The 20,769-nt window shown below is 36.8% G+C and overlaps 2 protein-coding genes across 2 annotated transcripts in view; one reads left to right on the top strand and one right to left on the bottom strand.

The window, feature by feature from the left end:
* GDAP2 (ganglioside induced differentiation associated protein 2) overlaps window positions 1-15,390 on the bottom strand; it is a 21,345-nt gene extending 5,955 nt beyond the window's left edge. Inside the window, exons 1-10 of the mRNA XM_015814039.1 lie at window positions 15,251-15,390; window positions 13,150-13,362; window positions 12,264-12,403; window positions 10,745-10,898; window positions 8,151-8,239; window positions 5,499-5,575; window positions 3,009-3,168; window positions 2,069-2,219; window positions 1,598-1,674; window positions 794-870 (exon numbers count right to left, since the gene is read on the bottom strand). Coding sequence (XP_015669525.1) covers window positions 794-870; window positions 1,598-1,674; window positions 2,069-2,219; window positions 3,009-3,168; window positions 5,499-5,575; window positions 8,151-8,239; window positions 10,745-10,898; window positions 12,264-12,403; window positions 13,150-13,325 — 1,101 coding nt within the window. The 5' untranslated portion in view covers window positions 13,326-13,362; window positions 15,251-15,390. The remainder of the gene's footprint in view (window positions 1-793; window positions 871-1,597; window positions 1,675-2,068; window positions 2,220-3,008; window positions 3,169-5,498; window positions 5,576-8,150; window positions 8,240-10,744; window positions 10,899-12,263; window positions 12,404-13,149; window positions 13,363-15,250) is intronic.
* Window positions 15,391-16,478: 1,088 nt separating this feature from the next.
* Window positions 16,479-20,769, top strand: part of WDR3 (WD repeat domain 3) — a 36,612-nt gene continuing 32,321 nt past the window's right edge. Inside the window, exons 1-4 of the mRNA XM_015814038.1 lie at window positions 16,479-16,534; window positions 16,870-17,104; window positions 18,298-18,507; window positions 20,411-20,529. Of these exons, the coding sequence (XP_015669524.1) occupies window positions 16,934-17,104; window positions 18,298-18,507; window positions 20,411-20,529 (500 nt within the window). The 5' untranslated portion in view covers window positions 16,479-16,534; window positions 16,870-16,933. The remainder of the gene's footprint in view (window positions 16,535-16,869; window positions 17,105-18,297; window positions 18,508-20,410; window positions 20,530-20,769) is intronic.

The following is a 20,769-nucleotide window of genomic DNA, read 5'->3' as shown; positions in this document are numbered from 1 at the left end:
AAATCGCCTGCCACCGGAAGTCTCAAAAAGAAGAAGGATTTTGTGAATGGAGGTGACTGGAAAATCTTTGGCAGCCAGCAGCAGACTGCAACCTTCCCTGCCAGCTTCCCCTTTGACTTTCTGGGGAAGCCAGCAGAGAAGACTGCAAATGATGATCACATAATTGGAAGCACTTGGCAACTGGTCGTAAGTGTGAACAAGTTGAGGATTACCTGTAACTGCACTCCTCCTTACAGATGATTAAAGCACTGTTAATATATAGAACATTTATTATATGAAACGTTTAATATATGAAATACACAAAGTTTACACCAACTGCAATTTGTCCAGGTCACTGATCCATATTCTTAGCAAAATCCTGTATGATTTTTATAATGGGTTATTTGCAAAGTTGACTTTGAAAATGGTTCTAAGTTTCATTTGGTGAGCAATGAATGGAAACTAACTTGCAGACTAATAATGTGCATTCAGATGAAACTGCTTTGGTTTCCAGTCAGCTGTGAGAATAATTAAAAAAAAAAGTTTCACCTATAATAGTCTGTGTGGCTAAGGATCAGTAGACCTCAAAGAACATTCAGCTGAGGCAAAATTGCTTGCACTATAGAATTGTCTTCTGAGGCAGTTGTGTAGGCTCTCCAAACCTTGGAATGTCTACTTTCAGTTGTGTCCAGAGTGGGTTTTTATTTTCAGTCTCAAATGTCCTTTTAAGGATGAAGAACGAATCTGGATGTATGATTTCTTAAAACTGTAAAATAATCTGTTATCATTATTGAAATTTTTCTCAGGATCTTACCTTCTCCATGTCTATAAGAGTTACAGGAATATTCCTTCCAACAACTGCCATCACTGTACGACCACAGTTGTCAACTCCTATGAACAGAATGAACAACATCAAGACAATATTTTTGATTCCAGAATTTAGAATGCACACACACATAACACACCAAATCAAATCCAGCTTAAAAGTCATTGTTTGAATATTTTTCAGCATTGTTTGAGGTTGCACAGGAATCAAAGACTACCTATTATATCTCTTGCATAATTATGAGATTACATAACTCACATTATGTCCTCTTTCAGGAGAATGGCTACCTTTTTTCTAAATCTAAAAAATGTAAGTAAAAGACTATTTCTTAACTGTTGAAATCCTTGAACTATCTTATCAGCTACATCAGGTAATGTAATATTCACCAGGAGCTCTGGTGGCGCAGTGGTTAGAATGCAGTATTGGAGGCAGACTCTGCCCACAGCCTGGAGTTCGATCCTAACTGGCTCAAGGTTGACTCAGCCTCCCATCCTTCTGAGGTCGGTAAAATGAGGACCCAGATTGTTGGGGGCAATAGGCTGACATTATAAACCACTCAAAGAGTACTGTAAAGCACTATGGAGTCGTATATAACTGTTTTTGCTAGTGCTATTCTCCACTGAATATTGATTACGTAGCTGCTGTAACTCTCAAGGAAAATTAACCATAAGTAAATTCTTATAGGCTAAATTTCTCATTGTTAACATTAAGATGTGAGATTCACTGCTTTTTCTTCACACAATCATCAACCGGGAGTCACAGACATTCTGGTTAATTTGACCTTAAACATACCTGTTTGGTACAATGCTTTAAGTGAAGCAATATCTGACAGGTCCTCAGCTCTTGCTTGACAAAGCCAACGGTTGTAACTAGAAGGCAACCACACAGAATTGCAAAATAGTTAACAGTTTTCTAATAGCACAATTAGCATAGACGTCAAACCTGATGCTATGTATACTGCCAAATATCTTAATGCATTTCTTACTTAACCTAAAAAGGAAACTAATTATGAAAGAATTGTACTGGAAACAACCAAACAAATATCAGAACCAAGCCATCATCTGCATGCCAACTTTAAGAAGTCTGTCCAAATCCACTAGCAGTTCACTATTTCCCCTTTGAAAGAAAAAACAAATCTATTACAGCAGAACACTATCCTGTGATCAAAATGAGTAAGTACACTGCTCTTAAGCACGTGCTACCCCAGAGACTGAAAACAAATGGCCTGCAAAGAGGAGATGGACTTTGGTAAAAGTGCCTTACTTTCTCTGATGTTGTTTCTGTAGTGCTGCCTCAGACAGTTGTCCTTGAAGGATAAGACGCCTCTGTTTATCAACATCTCCCTCCATTCGAGAAAAAGCATGAGAGCCAATAAATGAGAAGTCAGCTTCCAGCCCCTCTTCATCAGAATTATCTGCAGAAGATATTCCAGGATAATGAAGAGTCTGTCACTGAGAATGTCATATTACGCATCCAATACAGGAAAACGAGGGGCCATTTGAGTGAAAACAAATTGCAGTTAGAAGAGGTTCTATGGCAAAACATCAGAAGTTAGTAGCAGTTCTATCTCTGGCACAATCTGGACTGATGAAATTTTACCACTTATAATTTACAATATTGCAAGCTTTGAATAGGTCAAAAAGAGCAAAAAAGCATCAGTAGTGTGCTGAACACTGGATAGCCTGCGAAGGGTGACTCTCCCATCAAGCCTGTCTCAATTTCTCTCTGTGTCTGGTTGAAGCCACAGATATCATCAGCTGAAAACTGGGTTATAAATCTAACCGAATTTGCAGAAATGTCAAAACTGATCAAATTGGTCAGAGAAGAAATGAAAATAAAACCTTTTTGAAAGACTGGGAACTTATACGGACTTTTTGTTGAAAGAAGAAAAGATCAAATTGACAATTTCAGGATAAAATAAGGATAAAGATGGTGGGAAAAAATTAAGATGATGATTATTCAGTACAAAAATTGTTTTTCTTCACTTTTTTTGGTTACTTTCTAACTTTTTATTTTGTTTGTTAAACTCTTAGTTGTAAAAATCAAACATACATAAGCTAACTTTGAAAAATGGGTTAGGATTAAATTACTGTGGAAATATAATTTATATTAATAATGTTAAATGTAAAACTCACAGCCCTTTAAGGTTGGTTGCCTGTTTTAAGTCTTCTGCAAGTTACTTTGGGCACAAATGCAGACTCACCCTCTGGAGCACCTGGCTTTTCACAAATTCTGATCTGACGTTCTGGCACAACGGGCTCCCCTTCTGCATTTCCTATATCTTCAGGAAGTAAAGGCAGGGACTCTCTCTCCTCTGCCAGTGATCTTGGAAAATACAGAGGCAGCATCTTCTGATAAGTAACCTATAGAAAAAAGAATGTGAGAACTGTCTCATCTTGCGTTTCACTTTTCAGGGCAAGACTGAAATCAGGAAAGTTATTAACTGGTACTAAAATGAAATTACTGGTCACGCCAATATCATATCAAATGATCGACCAATGTAAGCTTTCCAATGTGTAGAGCAGCCCCTGGCATTTCTCTTTCAATTTCTGATAGAACCGAATTCTTATTCTTTCAGCTTAGAAAATTAACCTCTGCAACTATCTGAAAATCCAGTTGACATATGATAGGTGTCAGTGCGTTCACTGTGGCAAAACTTCTGCATTCTGACATATGCAGAAGCAGCACACATGCGCGCACGCGCACACACAGTGATAAACTTCCAAGATATCCCAACCTAACACCCAGACGACAAGTTCCCAATTTTTAAGTTTGAAGCTAGAAAGGAAGTACCTAGCTCTTTCCAAATCACCTTGTGTGCTTCTGAAGACAATCTAACCAACCCCCAAATTTTCATTTTGGTATTAACTATCCTTGAACTAAACAGAGACATATGTCTGTATCAGCTGAGTTTAGTGCTTCTGAAGTTCTCAGCATGCCTTAAAATTCAGAACCAAAACCACCTGTTTTTACGGCTCTAGTTGGACTAGTCAATGGGACTGTCCCAACTTTATAAAGCAGAGTAGAAAAGTTGAGACCATCTTCATATTTTTAGAAAGGTACAATGTACTAACATTGTTTTTAAAAAGCCAACAGTTTCATTTCTAGTGGAGGATTTAAAGAAAGAGAAATAGCTTTACAGAACAGCTTATCACAAGTCTATGCCTTTCTTGGTATATGCCACTTCCATATTGCGGGCAAAATTTGCATGATTATGCCTCCATTAACAGAGATAACCCAATGAGAAACACTAGTTTACAACCCTCTTCCTGCAGGGAATGTAGGACCTGGCCCAGAAAACTACTAAATTTCCAAATACCACCTACCTACAGAACCTAAATTGGATTAGGATTCAGCTTCAGCCTACTTGCTGAATCACAACTGCTTCAAGACACTGGTCTTGCCTATGTGCAGTAACATTCACTTTTTGAAATCAACCCTTCAGATGAGAAAGGAAGCACTGCAAAACCTCCAGCTCTGCTCACAGGGAGGAGGATGCTATGGTTACTTGTATAAAAAACAATGGGAAATCAAAGCAACTTCTCAAAGATATAGGAAAACAATTGAAAAATGAAGCATATCTTAGGAATAGCAAAGGTATCTCCTAAAACACCTATATATTGGCAAGGATAATTTCCCAACTCTTTATATTATGGAAAATTGTAACTTGTAGCAAGTAGGGATTTGCAAACTTTTTTTGGATCACAGAACACTTTATAGAATTGGCAACATGTAAAAAGCTGCAACAGTGACATAAACGTAGTACTGTATTGTCGTTCCTTCTTTCAACATTCATTTTATGTAGAGGTATTTTTACACTAAGGAAGCATTCTTAAGCCAATACACTCAGAAACATGGATTACTTATCTAAACATATTTTTATTCTATTTTCACCACATCTTACCATAATGAGAAACTGGCAACTTTAATATGTTTGGATGCAGAGAAGGCTTTTGACAACTTAAATTGGGCCTTTATATGTAAAGTATGGAAGATATGGTTTTTGAGCAAAGAAATACTGGAGTGGGATTCACAATCTAATACAGAAGGTTCTTAAAAGTGAGTATAAAGATAAAACCATAGACTTTACTTTTAGGCTTAATGGATAAAGAATTTGAAAAACGTTTTGGAACTTTGATGTTATACATGTTGATGGTAGCAAGATTACTTTATGCACAAACATGGAAGGATATTTTGATTCCCACAATGGATGAATGGCTGCAAAAGTTGATGGAGTTAGCAGAGATGGCTAAATTGACTGCTTTGATTAAACAAAAGAACATCATGAATTTAATTTTGACTTGGAAACCACTTTTGGAATTTGTGCTTCTGGTGGGAAAAATGAAACTTTGATTTTGGATTTTGCTGATTAGATAGGTTTGGTGTTATAGAAATGGCTAGTATATAGGTTAGTAAGTTACATTTTCAACACATTTTAGAAATAAAACATAAATCTACTTCTTCACTTTACTTAAGATCAACAAAGGGTTCACTAATTTTTTTATCTACAATCCAAAATATATCCACTTTTGAATCAGAATACATGGAGTTTGAAGCAAAACTTAGGAATCTATAAAGTAATGAAAACTTTCTTAAAATTAAGTTATTATACATTTCAAAAGAAAGCTATAAGGAAAAACAAACATAACTGCACAGCTAAGGCTTGCAAACATAAACAATGTACTTTACATACCTCCTCAAGATCAGAAACAGCAAACACTACTTTTTCAAGTGTTTCCCCATGAATCTCTAAAAATCGTCGGACTGTACCTATGGGTAGAGGAAATGAAAAGAAAAACAAGTCAGAAAAATGAGAGGGAGCCAACATTTAATTAAAGGTCATCCACATAACAAATGAAATAATATGAAATAGCAGAAATACCTAAAGTGCTTGCAGGAATGATTGTCTAACTTTCACACATGATATACTTAGCACCACAGGGTAAAAGCACAATCCTTTCTTGCTGCATGGAGTTGCTGGTTATCTAATAATTGTACAGATGTTGATGATAACACTGTACAGGACCAACATTCCCACCCCATCCATGGTTGAATGCAGTGGGAGGAAAGATCCATTCCAGGGAACTAAGATACAACTCAGTTCAGATACCATGAGAAATACAAAGGTGAAGACAACCCCTCCCTAAAAATTCCCAAAGTATATGCTTCATATAAGTAGTAGTCTAATTCAGTCACAAGATTCTGTCTATAGATGTAAAATAATAAAGAAATCTGCTCAGAAGAATCTCTGCGTGTATACTCATTACTTTTTTCCATTTGGGGATGATTTTTGAGAGGTGAAATTGAGTTTTATAGTCTGATTTCCAGAGGAGTCAGCATTTTACCACATTTATATTCTACCTTTCCTCCAAAAGCTGAAATCAGCATACAGTCACATCTTGCCTAACATGCATCCTAGAGAAACTTTGTAACATAAGATGGGTTGAGAAAGACAGACTGATCAAAGTCATTAAGCCCACTCAATGGCTGAGTTCTGGGTCGTCCCCCCCTCCACATTTAACACCTTAACTACTATTCTATATTGGCTCTCACACCTCATATCCATTTCTCATCTACTCAGCCCTTTAATTCCTCCACATGAAACAGCACCCAGAATCCAAGGAAAGGATGATAACCTGTGCCTTAGAGTTTACCCACAACACTATTATTTTATTGATGGATGAAAGGCAGCATTTCAGGAATTGTTGTAATCTTATTCTCATGTTATTTGTCTCAAATATTCTTTTTATTGAAACAGAAACCATACAAAAGAGATCTGTAGATAGTAGAACTACACAACAAATAGAGAAGTCAACGGGCAGGAGCATCTGCAGAATCCAGATGTTTTATCAGAATGCTAAAATAAGTGTTGCCGAGCAAGCTCTGCTCTTTACATTTATACGTGTGATATTGCAACATGGGTATAAAAGGGGTAGAACTCTTGTTGTAATGCCTATTCATCATTTGACTCTCCTGCATATTTACTTTTTATTTATATCAATTGTTTCTTTTTTAATAAACAATTCAAGGTGGCAAACTTATTTAATATTCCTTCTTCCTGCTATTTTTCCTACAATAATAACTCTGTGAGGAGAGTTGGGTTGAATGAGAGTGTCTGTCCCAAAGTCGCGAATTGGGAACACACTATTTCCCAATTTCTACCTTGGTGCTTTAACCACTAGACCAAATTGTAGAATGATTTTCCCATCGTCATAAGTTTCTAGAAAGGTGGATAAGACCTAGTTCTTTCCCTGGGTCTTTGGATCAGGATAAGAAGAGTTCCCAATTTGATGAGCTACAGAAGATGTCAGTTTTAATCCCCATTGTATTGTTTAATATGTTTTGTATCAGTTGATGATCATTTTCTTTTCTTCTTGTATGCTGTCCAGAGTCACATGATCTGGCCACAAATACTTTAATAGATAAATAAAGCAAGTCTGGGTGTTTATTTCTGTTTACAAAAAGTTTATTTTTAAATTATTTTTTGTAACATAAATGGCCCAATTGTGTGCCAAATACTAAAATAAATATACTATTGCATTATTATATATTTTGCACCATTTACATTTTATAAAATACAATAAATAACAATGTCTAGCCATGCTGGCTAGGGTGAAGGCTGATGCCAGTCAACCTGGTCTAACTTAAATAAAGTATGTGGGTCCAAATATTAATACAGAAGCTTATGTATTCCCTGAAATGAAATAGAAAAGAGTCCACAATCATGCAATTATTACATATGTTTTGATACCTTTTATATCTTTATGACTGAAATATAATGTATAAAATTTTGCAGAATCTTTGGCATATACTTTTAAATCAGACCTGGTATTTCATAACCTACACATTCACCTTGCCCATCATTTTGTGGAGAAATGGGAAATGAGGGAAGGAGCAAAATCAATGCAACATAAAAAAATTGTGAATTGTTAAAGAGGTAGAAAGATGCACAATAAGCCTTACAACCCTTAATACCCCAGAGTGTGTTGACCATATATGATAGAATATCTCATTAAATAACTCAAAATAAGTAAACATTCAACCTTATTTACTCCAGTGACATAATTCAATCATTTACACTTGTGACCGGATCCCTGGAAAAATAAACACCTCTTCTGGCCATAAGAAAGATTGCCCACCTGCTCTGAATCCACCATTCTATAACAGCTACTCATTGATATTATCACATATTCTTTCCTTGCCGCCATTATTTTTTTCTCCTTCTGTGGTCTATTTTTGCTCTACTAATAGATTGTAAGGTGCTTCAGGCAGAGAGATCTGATCTCTGAAGTACCAGCTTTATAAATCAGATTGTGTCAACAATCACCTCTTCAAGGATACTTACGCAATGCTATGTGAGTTGCATCCACTAAAGGATAACCACGTTTCACAGTGTTTATCACGCAGAATCCCACTGAGGACATTGCTTGTTCCCTAAAATAACATTTGTAAAGAATAATTTCAGCAAGGAGTAAGAACGTCAATTCTACTAAGTCAAAGCATATGCATACCAATTTTCCTGTATGTATTTATTTAGGATAGAACAACTATGGTGATTAAGAGCAGCAGTCAAACTTGGAGGCTTTCTCCTAATTTTTTTTTTGGGGGGGAGAGGATCTTTGGCCTATTTACAGAATTAAAATGGAAGAATATTCAAAGATGATTTTAAAAATGTGTATTGTGGATAGAGAAAAAGGTTGTTCTGAAAAGTGTAGGGAAGTTACAAAGTAATTTTGAGGAAGGAATGCCAGAACTGAAATTACATGAATATCATCTTAGCCCTTAAAGTGCTGAGTGAGTGAGAAAGAAATATAAGATTATCCCACATTGATTCTTTTTAATATAACAAAGAGAAAGCAGTAACTTCAAGTTTCTGTTGTTATATCCTGTAGCAACAGAATTCTAGTTTGTTTCCTTATCTATCTAGACTACCTCAAAGGGCTGGCAAAAAAGAGTCATTTGGATTCCTTCCTCCATCATGTTGCTCTTAGATACTGAGATAGGGAGGGATAGTATTACAATATGAAGGGGAAATGCACCCACCCACACAAAAATGTATTATAACCATCCTTGGTTTAACAGTTCACCACTTTGTGTTATTTGTAAAAAATAATAAATATATATAAATAAATAAATACTAATATAGCAAAAGGTAGAATTTGGATCAAAGCCTAAAAATGTGGCAAAATCGAACAGATAAAAATAAAATTATATGCAAATTCTTCACATGAGGGCAGTACAAGCAAAAAGCATTAAATATTAGAGGATTAAAAACAGAATAAAAAGAAAGTAAATGTTCAACTATTCTGGATGGATAAAATGGCTGTGATGATGTAATTATCTGGACAATTACTGATTTCATAGATTACACTAAATTCAAATACACTTATAATGAATTGCCATTTATTATGAATTCTGTGAATCTTTCTAAATTCCTTGGACAATCTTACCACTACTCCCATCTCATCCCAAAACAAAGTCCAATGATTCAGTAGTGGCCTAGAGGAATAAAATACTGTAAACCCAAAAGGAATTTGAAAAGAATTTGAGAAAATTATAAACTAATAATATTCAGATGAGCCTAATTAGTTTAACAGTGTTGAGTCAATCTAGGAAGACCAGAATGGTGACTAATTCACTAAAACTACTACTACGACAATGACTACTACTATTACTATTATTATTATTTCTATTATTACTATTATTATTACTATTATTACTATTACTACTATTATTACTATTACTATTATTATTATTATTATTCAGTCCTAGATCTAAGATCAGGAATATTACTGAACCATTTCTTATATTTAAAAAATGTGGAAAATCTTGTAAATCAGAAAAAGTTTGCGTATCATATTCCGAGGAGTGAAAAACAGGCTTTACCCATCATGATAAGCCATAATGTGGTTGGTGGTGGTTTGATTTTGACTTAGAATATTTGAACCAAGCTACTATGATTTATAAACCACAATTCAGGGCTTAACATAACATACAAGTAACTAAACAACAAAGAATAAGGGATATGATCTGAAAGGGGACAGAGAAAGTTGACTGGAACTGGTATTTACTTCTCATCAGCCCTAAATTAAAAATTCATAGGCTCCAGGTTCTGCACCACAGGGGGATATGTCTGGTGATTTCTCTTTATTTCAAGAAAGGAAAAAAAGAGTGCTTAACTAGGTGAAGTACGGAATATTCCAGTGATGTGAACAGCTCCTCCCTTTTTCTGTCCTTCACATCACACTTAACAAATACTTTTGTTTCATTCCTAGCATGTATTATACTCTGTTGCTCAGAGGAATATGCATACTTTTTAGTATTCTACTCCTAATATTGGATAACTAATATTTGGGGGTGGGGGTGACAATTAAAATTACAGAAGTAGATAAGAAGAGGAAGGTGGTGGCACATGTCTGTAAAATTAATTTCACAATCCGCTAGATTGAGAGAAACAGGATGTAACAGCTGTGGTTTCTGAGCTATTTGCAGGTGTTTATTAGCCCATCTAGGTCACACTATTTTTTTTTTTTAAAAATCATTTAAATTGGCAGCTGGGCCAAAAATACAAATTAAAAAAAAAGTTGTTGCCATCTTGTGGACTTCAGGAGTGTAGAAGGATTGGTAGATCTCACTCAGGAATTAATGTGTGGAAAAATGATTTAAGATTAATTTTGAATTAATGTGGAGCCAAAATCTGTGCACTGGGCCTTTTATCCTCACCAATGCATCTTCCTCAGTGTTTGCTGTATCTATCACTCTCCTGTTAATAGGTATTTAATAGTTCATAGCAGCCATTTTTGGTAATATTTTAGATACACTGCCCTATTTTAAGGTGCATTCCAAAACCTCTGTTTTTACACTGGTTGCAGGCTACATGAACTTCATAGTTTACATGCAGTGTATGTTTTGGGGTGTGTAGAGAAGAGACATGTTTACTTTGCAAATTGAAGGATGTTGCGATAGCAGCTGTATAAGGAGCTCTCTGCTGCTGTTCGGTATCGGTTTTTATATTTGGGTCCCACGGTGTGAATGATGAAGCGGGCAGCAAGATTAAACCCCTTGGTCATCTTTGCTTCCCCTGTCCGGCAACCTAATAAGAAACCAGAACAAGATGAGCAATATCAAACCAAAGGTCACCGAAGCATTTTATTTTCAATTTAGAACCTTTTATTCTAAATCCTTTATACTCCTAGATGGGCTTGGGCCCAGGGATTTACATACCAGGGGTGGGCAATTAATTTTCCCAAGGGGCCACATAAGAAACTGGGATTGTTGTGGAGGACAAACAAAGCCAAAACCCCCACCCCCACCCGAGCCCAACTGTGACAGCCTGCGGGCTGGATGTGCCCTACGGCCTACAAAATGCCCAGGTCTGTTATACACTATGTCCACTTTTTAAAAAAACTCAGTGTCATCCAGTGGAAAGCTGGATGGAGAAGAGCCCAGCTGTTCAGTAACAGTAAAGCTGGATGGAGAAGAGCCAGCTGTTCAGTAAAGATAAGTTTCATTCACCTTTATGTTAAACTATAATTTAGCAGACCAACTGCATACCTGTTAGTTATGCTATAACTATTTGTTAGCTGTCTGGAATTTCTGGAAATTATAAACCAACATTGATAGATGGCAACTATCTGGAAAAGTCTAGTTTAGGATTACAAGTCTTCTAATACCAGGTCAACTTCTGATAAAACATCTTGAATGAAAATACTGACTTGGCATTTATTATAAGACCTGCCTGAGGAAAGAGGGAACAGAGTTACTCCTAGAACTGTCTGTCAGGTTACACCAGATGCAGTCAGTAAGGGTAGAGAGCTGGTGTGGTTATAATAACAAGAATCTACAAGTCCATTTCACTGACCAGAAATTCCATAAAGTAGCATGATAGGTCTCTGACAGCTTGCTATTGCATTTGGATGGCTCTAAAATATGTTTGTCTACTTTTCACCAACTGCACAGGAGTTTCTTTTCCTGAACTAGAAGGAGTAATAATCTCTGACCTTGCAGTGCAATACTCTAGAATTTTTATTCCAAGAGACTTAAATGACCAATGTGGGATCACTCAGTAGTGCTTCAGGTTTTCTGTCCATCAGACAGTCATAGACCTTTTCCAGTTGAAAATTTCATTTCTTGCTTCAGCATCCATTCTTTCCTTTAAAACTTGAAACATTTTCCTGGAACCAAGTTTCTATTCTACAAAATGAAGGAAACTAAACACCTCTTCCAATACTTTGTAATTTCATTCCCATCTCTTTTACATATTACCTGGGTGATAATGATTTTTTTGCATAAAGATGATCATTTAGTTTTTAAAAATGCAATTATGGCTAAGTAATTTGTGACAAATGTTGTTGATCTTGGCATCCTTGACCCCTGCAGCCACTTATCCTGAAGTATCGAATAAGGGAAAATCACTAAAGCAAAGTTCATTTTATAAAAATTGACATATTATTCTGACCTTTAAGTTTCTGTAGTTCAACTTTTAAGTCAGGTCCCGCATGCATGGAGATACTTTCAGAGACTGGATTCTTATCTGAGAGGGACTCATTGCTGGTGTTTACTATAGCTGTGCAGTTCAGCAATGCTACATCGCCTCTCCTTTGAAAAGATTACAATTCATTAACAAAGTAGAAGAAATAAAAGCAGAATCAAAGCTACCTGCATATAAAAAGGAAGTTCTCCAACTAGTTATTTGTTTCCCATAGCAGTACTGATTAACCAGGTAGACAGCAATGGAACATAGCTAAGATCTGCATATTTAAGCATCTGATTATTTTCAAAAAAATACCACCAGTTTTAATTCCCCTTTTAATCTTTTAATCTTTATTTTTCTTTTGCCAGATTCTCTTATAGCAAATTTGGTTCCATTCTGGATTATTTTTGGAGTCTTGGAAAACATCAAGCATTATATGATAGCAGCCTATCAATAACCCCCAAATGTCTATTTGTTTTAAATACATAAAATATGTCACCAAACTGTTCTTCTCAGTGTAATGAATTCTATCCAACTCCTATCAACCTATCCAATCTGTTTAGCACTAAAGAATGATAAAAGGAACCCAGAATATCTGAAGGAATCCTCTACATGAGGAATCTTACAGATTCTTTTATAAGCTTCACATAAAATTGAGGATTTGCTCTTACAGTCAGTAAAATAAATATAATCATAACATAATGAACTCTGCTTCCACATTTTCTTTTTTAAAATACTAGCTATCTGAAATTCTTAGATTTTTTGTGCATTTGTAAATGTGATTAATTCTTGTTGGTGGAATGAATCTGTCAGAAATCTAAACGTTTGATATTGTTTAATGGTTATTTAAGATAATGAGATGCAAACTTACCATAATATTATCTTTGCATTGATGTCTTTCCTATATGGGAAGGGTGATTGAACATCAACTTTTCCCCCTTTGATTGGTAAATGAGAGCTGTTTGATTGGTCCTCATTGTGATAATTAGACCATCCTGGCAAACTATTAATATCCACAAAATCGGAAGGAGCTCCCAAAGGATCCATGGAATCACTTATTTCAGTTCACTTCATAAGCATTTCACTGATTATTGAGATATTATTGTTGTTTCATATTAAAACATACAACAAAATAAAAATTCAGTGTGTTTAATACAGCAGAACACTCTAATTATTCATCTTTAAATCAATAACTCCATTCATACACCTTTTTAAATAATGATTTAGTACAACATACCTAAAATAAAGTCATATAAGTTTTGAGTTCATGTGCCTGGAATATCAATATCACCTGGAATATCAATTTGTGATTCCCATTGCCTATAGTTTTAAAAAGGCCAACATCAAATTTTAGTTTTATAACTGTCTAGTTGAAATAAAACAAATATGGGCAAAAAATAAGTCTAAGCCCTGCTTACTTCAAAAAGGGAAAAGACACACAAAAACTTCAATCCCCACCCCCATAATATACAACAGGAAGTCTAAGTCTTAGACATGTGAGTCTAAGGTCTTGCCCAGCTTCTGTATACCATACAAGAGATCATTGTTTCATTAGATGGGCAGAAATCTGCCTTCAGGGTTCTTTGGATTTTTTTTTTAATTGCTGGAACTCTATCAGGAGAACTGATGGAAAACATTAACTCGGGTAAGAGTCATACAATAAGAATTAATGAAGTAAGTGGCTATGAGCACACATTCAGCTTAAGTATTAAAGTTAAGATCACCAAATATTTCACACAAAAAAAATTCCTGATCTTTTTGATTCCACCATAACAGAAATGCAGATCAGAGGTATGGATTGTCACAATTTTCATCCAGGATCTGCCTGAAATAATTAAAGATGTGACAATTTTTTGAACTATTATGATGGAAATACTGAACAATATGTGATCAAAATTATTGTTTAAAAACTAGAAGTTATGCATTTGGTTTCTTTTATATTTTTAAAACAAATCACAGAGAAATCTGCATTAATATGAACAAAAGCAATTACAAATCTGGTGATGTTAAGTGCCACAACAGACATCTTCAGATCTGTAACTTGTGATTACTTTTGTGCAGGTGGAAGCAACCTATCATTTATGGCTTTAGGTGGATCATGTAAACCTATGGCTGTACCCCATCTTATATGGTTAATATGGCTCATTCCATGCAGCTGTATGTGATCCATATTTTGACAGTAGTTTCAATAGTATTGCATATGAAAATCCATAGGTATCTATACCTCAAATCCATGTTTGGGTAACAAGGCAGGGGTTTGTTGGAGCTATGAGAGTTATGGTTCAACATGTACACAGATTGGAATGAGCTTCAGATACCCCCCAAAATCATGAGGATTTTTTTAAACATTTAATGGGTTCAGCACCCAGCACTCATCTTAAATAATCTAGAAACATATTGTATTGCTATTTATATTTTACATATATTTATTTCTAATTTATAAAAAAAACTATTTACATCAATACTATAATTATATTATTACATTTATATTTATATAATTATAAGCATACCAATATTTATATATATTTAAATTATTTAGCCGCCCAACTCCAATGGGATATCGTCAGAAGAAGTCGTCCCCCTGAGAAGTTTAGTTTAAACTTAACATTTGTCCGGGCAGTATTCAACGGTTCCAGCCTTTTAACTAACAGCAAAACCCAGGCACCCGAAAAGAATGGATGCATGGAAAACGAACCCCGACTGCAGAGGAACCACCCAGAACCAACAAATTTGGCCCGGTGAACGCGCCCTGCCTCCTCTTCTTCCCCCGGAGTTTCAGTTCCTCTCTTATCTGATGAGAGAATAATTCTCCCCCCGTCACCAACGAACGACTGTCAAGAATTCCGCCCACCCCCCACCCCCCGGAGAGGCCGCGAGCCAAAGGCGAACCCGGGGATAAGAAGGCACGCGCAGCCCGGGCTCCGCGCGCCAAAGCAGGCGGCCGAGCCCCCGGAGACGTCGAGGACACCCACCTCGGCGTGATGCCTCGCGGCACTCATGGCTGCTACCCCCGGCGGCCAGGACGTCTCCTTTTCCAGGGGCTTCGTGAAACCATAGCCCAGCAGAATCGCGAAAAGCGGCCACCGACTCCCCGCGTCCCTTTCGTAAGTCCCTCTTCCGGTGAACGCCCCAAGCCGCCAAGCGCCGCCTTCTGCTTTCCGCCCCGTAGTATCCGAGTCTCCAAACCCAGGTTACGCCGGAGACGCGAGAAAAGATCGAGAATGGGAGAAGAACGAACAGAACACGAGTGGCTGCGATCGGTCGCTCCAGTCGCTGTCCGGCCTGGCAGAGGCCCCCAAAGATGCCAGACCAGCCAGCTGAGCTTTGTACGACAGGGGCGGCGGGTCAACTTCTTGGCCGAGAAACACGTGCCTTTGCTACCTGCGCGCCTTGTGGGTTTTGGGGTGGGGCTTAACAATTGCCGAGACCGCCCCGGTCCCTCTTGCAAACTGGGAAGAAGGCTAGAAGTTGGAGCGTCTATAAAGTTAGACGGTAGACCGCTTTAAAGGCTTGGCTATTGCGAAAGTGTCCCGTTCACTGCGGCTATCACTATACGCATAGGGATCAGGATTTCTTTGAAGAAATTCAAGAAATATGGACTTCAACTCCCAGAATTCCCCAGCTTGCATGTTGGCTGGAGAATTCTAGGAGTTGAAGTCCACCCTTCTTAAAGTTAGCAAAGAGAAAAACGGATATGGATCGTATTAACTGCCGTTTAATTTTGGGATTTTGCTTTTATTGTGGATAGATCCCGAAGGAAGGAGTATGCTATAAATAGCAACTTTGTTTTTTTTCAGTGTTTGCTTACGTAGTCTTATCTACTAATCATTTTTGTAATTGGTTTGAAATCGGAATTGAGAGGGAGAGCAGAAGGCAACTTTTACATCGTTGTTGGTCCTAAAGGTGTACTGAGACATGGCACTTGGGCAGTCCCACTTGACTGATCCCCACCTCAGGCGTCTTAAAACTGTCCCCAGCCCAATCCCAAGGTGCGTCTTGCGTGCCACACCCTTGTTTGAGCGAGGCGTTACATTTGTTATGCTTACAGTTGGAAGTGGGCAGAGTTGTTCCTTGTGCTTTAAGCGAGCTACGATTGCCGTTTGAAACTCGAGAGTTCAATACGGTAGTGAGATCAGTCTCTCCAATTTCTATAGCTCCATCTTCTGTTTGTCCTCGTCCCGCCTCTTCCGGTTCCTCTCCTAAGCATGCTGGGATGGCATGTTACTCTTTTAGCCTCTATACACGTGCGGCGGCTGGTGGGTGATAGTACATTTAATTTTTCTGGCGCGATTGGGAGCCCCTTTCCTCCCCTTTCTTATGCAGTGATATTGGTTGTCATCCTCATGTTGTCTTCGGAGTTGACTGACAGAGAAACTGAGCTGGGCTGTCCAGCCAATTTCAGTGGCTGAGTCCAATCTACAATTTGGTCCTTCCTGATAAAAATCCAACAACTGCAGAGTCAAAAGAGCTCTGCAGAAGCAGAAGTGTACTCTGCAAAATACCAGAAATTGCAGTGTTTTCTGTGTTAGGTTTTTAGAAGTAGAAGAGTGATGATGGCTGGCTAAAAGGTAATGATTTTTTTTATGTCTAGCATTGCTTCGGAAATAATGTTCTACTAGCTTGATTTGGAATTTGCAAAAATCTGAAGCCTTCCCATGGGCCTCACCAAGCAATATTTGCGGTATGCGGACACTGCCCTCTTTGGAGTGATTGCCAGCCAGAAAGGCAATATTGCCTATGTGACCCTGCGTGGTGAGAAAGGTCGCTATGTTGCAGTGCCAGCCTGTGAACATGTTTTTCTCTGGGATACAAGGAAAGGAGAAAAGGTAAGCACAAAGACATGCTCATTATGTACATAGTGGGATTTTGTTCTTCATGCTTTTGTGTTTTAAAGATTAAACAAAGGTGCTGTGATGTAAATGAAGGTTTATTTAAAATTATTGTTACGATCAGACTGATATTTGAGGGAGTCACAAAAACATAAGTAACCCTCTTTTAATGATTACTCATTTAGGAATTGTGATGGTGATGAAGAAATAACTTTATGACTATCTCCATATTTACAACATTCACAGATCTGTAAAGCAAAAAAAAAAAAGATGAAATAAGGTATAGGTATATATTATAGATACAGTCACAGTTTCACTTAGGGACTGTTTCACTTGACAATCAAATAGCCAGTCCCAATTGTGTTTGCTAAACAAAGACTACCTGTATGTTGTTATTAGTATTATATGTAAAAACTCAGAGCTGTGAACATACCTAATACTCCTCCCTCTTGTTTTCCTTACAGCAATAACCCTGTGAAGTGGGTTGGGCCAAGAGAGAGAGATTGGCCTAAAGTTACCCAGATGGCTTTTGTGCTTAAGGGAAGCCTCACAATCTTCTTTCTTGGCCAGCACCTTAATCATAAATAATATGCATTGTTAAGAAAAAGTCACCATTCCACATTTTTTGCTAAAAGTTATGGAATAGTCAGTTGTAATTACTGTTAGTAATTACTTCTGCTGTTTATATGTATAGTTATTCTCCAAATATGCAGCTTTACTCTATAACCAAAACAGTTGTCTGTTTATAAGAGAAGAGTATTGTCAACTTAGGGGAACTTCAAGATTTGCATGTATAAAATCTTTAGGAAAAACTACCCTTTAATTATATATATATTTGGAGAGAGAGAGTCCTTGTTAATAGGACAAGATGGAAAAAAAATAGGGTGAATGAAAAAAGTAGAATTCTGATAAATTCAACATGCCCATTTTTTAAAAAATTCAAAATATTGCAGTTGTCCCTTCTTTTTCTATTAAAAACACCCAAAGTTTCAGTATTGGAATAACAGAGCAGTGAGTCTTGGTTCTATACCAGATTATGCCATTTGCCATTACTCTATGCCTTTTAAGTGTCTTGGTTATAATGAATGATGGAAGACAACAGAAATATATAAAATGACCTATTTCCTCAGATCAACCATGTACTGATTGATGCTTTTTTCTGAATCTTTTACCATTCCTTTGCTTTGCAGATTCTCATTTTTCAGGGCCCCAAACAGGAAGTCACTGCCCTCTGCCCATCCCCAGATGGTTTGCATTTGGTCCTTGGATATGAGGATGGTTCAATCTGTTTGTTCAACCTCTTAAGTGGTGAAAAAGCTGTCACATTCAATGGCCATACAGCTGCTGTTACAGTCTTGAAATTTGATGAGCTGGGAGGATGTTTGGCATCAGGATCAAAGGTGAGAATTTTTTTTTTTTTGAGAAGCTGATTTATAATAGATGTAAATGAAATATATGATTGAGGCTCAGTGCAAAGTAATTGGAGATATATGGAATGAATTTGGGTGAGATAGATTTTAGGTCCCTATTTTTTAGGGGTTTAGGAAAAGAGGGAGAGAAATAAGGGGGATGGTAAAAACAGGTAGGTATAACAGAAGAATGGAATGTTTCTATGACTGATCAACTACATGTTTTTTGGTAGTTCCCAACTAAGATATGGAAGCTAATGAACCTTTTTTTTTTAATTAATGCAAAGATTGAAGTTCCATGAATATGGTTCTACTTCACTGTACCTATTAGTTTTCTAAGTATTTAGTATTTATATTGAGAGTTATAGCATGTTAACACATGCCAAGGTATCTGCTGAGTTTTTGTGCTTGTCACGGGTCTATTTCTGCTTTATTCTGTTCATTTTGGGACCCATGATTTTCTAATCTAGACTATCCATTTACCTGGAACATGAAATGAGGGAAAGACAAGGGAAGATGAATGTCTTTTTTGCTTACCAACTAATATTGAAATTAAACAACTATGCTTGGGATTGGAGAAATAGCAATTAAGGTGAAAAATCTGCATCATTTGGGGGAATAATCAGCGAGGAATAGGGAAAAATGCACACAATGAAAATGAATTGTTATACATATGCTAAGTAAACACAAAAAGAAAAATGGAAATACTATCCATTTTTATTGGAAGCATTCCTCTCAGAGTAGCTAATTGGAAGTGTGCAGGACATTTTTAGAATTGCAAATGTCCTCTCAATTTTTGAGACCTGATTTAGAGATTTTTACCCCAAAGGAAGAACAAGCTTTCTTAAATTTCTGCACCATGCAATGAAAAAGTTCCAAATACAGTGTAAAATTGTAAGAACTTACATGTCATCCAGTCTTATAACTTGATTTCCAGTGCCTAAATAAATCAGTTCACAGATTCCTCTGAAATCCATGGTACATGTAGGTTAATCTACAATACAGAATGCAGCCAAACTTTATTGGCTTTTATTAACTAGGGTTTTTTTTGTCTGTTGCCTTCAGATCCTTTCTAGGATAAAGGTTTTTAGTTTTGTTTTGTTTTCAAGTCAATCTTGACTCCTGGTATCTTCCTTGACAGTCCTGGCAGTTTTCTTATCAATATTTTTTGATATGGTTTGCTACTACCTTTTCGGGCTAAAAGAGATTGACTGGCTTAAAATCACCCAGCTGACTTCATGTCTAAGGCAACCTAGAATTCATGGTCTCCTGGTTCTAGCCTAGTGCCCTTAATTATTACGCGAAGCTGCATATAAAGGTTATTAAAGAATCAGGCAAGCAAAACTTGACAGTAAATGCAGCTTCAAGGAAGTAGTAGCAAATCACGGGTATGAAGAAACATCAGTATACTGACTCTGCTATGAATAACCTGAGTGGCAGAAAGAAATGAATACAGAAACGTTTTTGTCTCTGTACCAGGTTTAGAAAACTTGTAACAGTCCAGACTCCATGTAAATGCATCTTTCACACATCTCTCAACCTTGGCTGGGGCTGTGGAGAATTGTAGTTCAGTGACAACTGGGACACCACTGACTGCTCTTAAGTCTTGTGAAGGAGATTTTGCTGTCAGATTTTGTTACTCTTTTATTATCAAATAGTTTAAGAAGGCATTTCTGAAGGATAGGCAGGACATGCAGTGAAGTAAGTAAACAACAAAAATATCGAACATTGCCTTTTGCTGTTTTGCTCTTAAAAAAAAACCAGGAATGGCATTTTTAATTTTATAGTTTTGAGATCATATGGAAACAGGAAATATATTGGGCGCTTGGGTAAAGGGGTGAGTTTACCCTGTTCATTGCCAGGAAAATAACATGTTAACATTTTTTTTTTCTAGGACACAGATATCATAATTTGGGATGTGATCAATGAGAATGGTTTGTACCGGTTGAAAGGCCACAAGGATGCAATTACACAGCTATTGTTCTTCAAAACAAGAAATATATTGATTTCTAGGTAATTGTTTTCTACATATACTTATTTATTTATTATTTATTTTTTATTTATTAATTACATTTATATCCCGCCCTTCTCCTTGCGGACTCAGGGCGGCTGACAATTGGATAAAATACTAACATATTATACACCTAATTAAAATTTGATTAAAAAGAAATATTTAAATTTGTCAGGTTAAAAGTAATTAAAACCCCTTTAAAATCCCTTAGGCCAGTCCCGCAAGCTGGAACAACCACGTCT

Source organism: Protobothrops mucrosquamatus, unplaced genomic scaffold (genome assembly GCF_001527695.2).
Source record: "Protobothrops mucrosquamatus isolate PMUCROS unplaced genomic scaffold, P.Mucros_1.0 scaffold212, whole genome shotgun sequence".
Classification (NCBI taxonomy): Eukaryota; Metazoa; Chordata; class Lepidosauria; order Squamata; family Viperidae; genus Protobothrops; species Protobothrops mucrosquamatus.
This window is presented reverse-complemented; position numbering and strand designations above follow the sequence as displayed.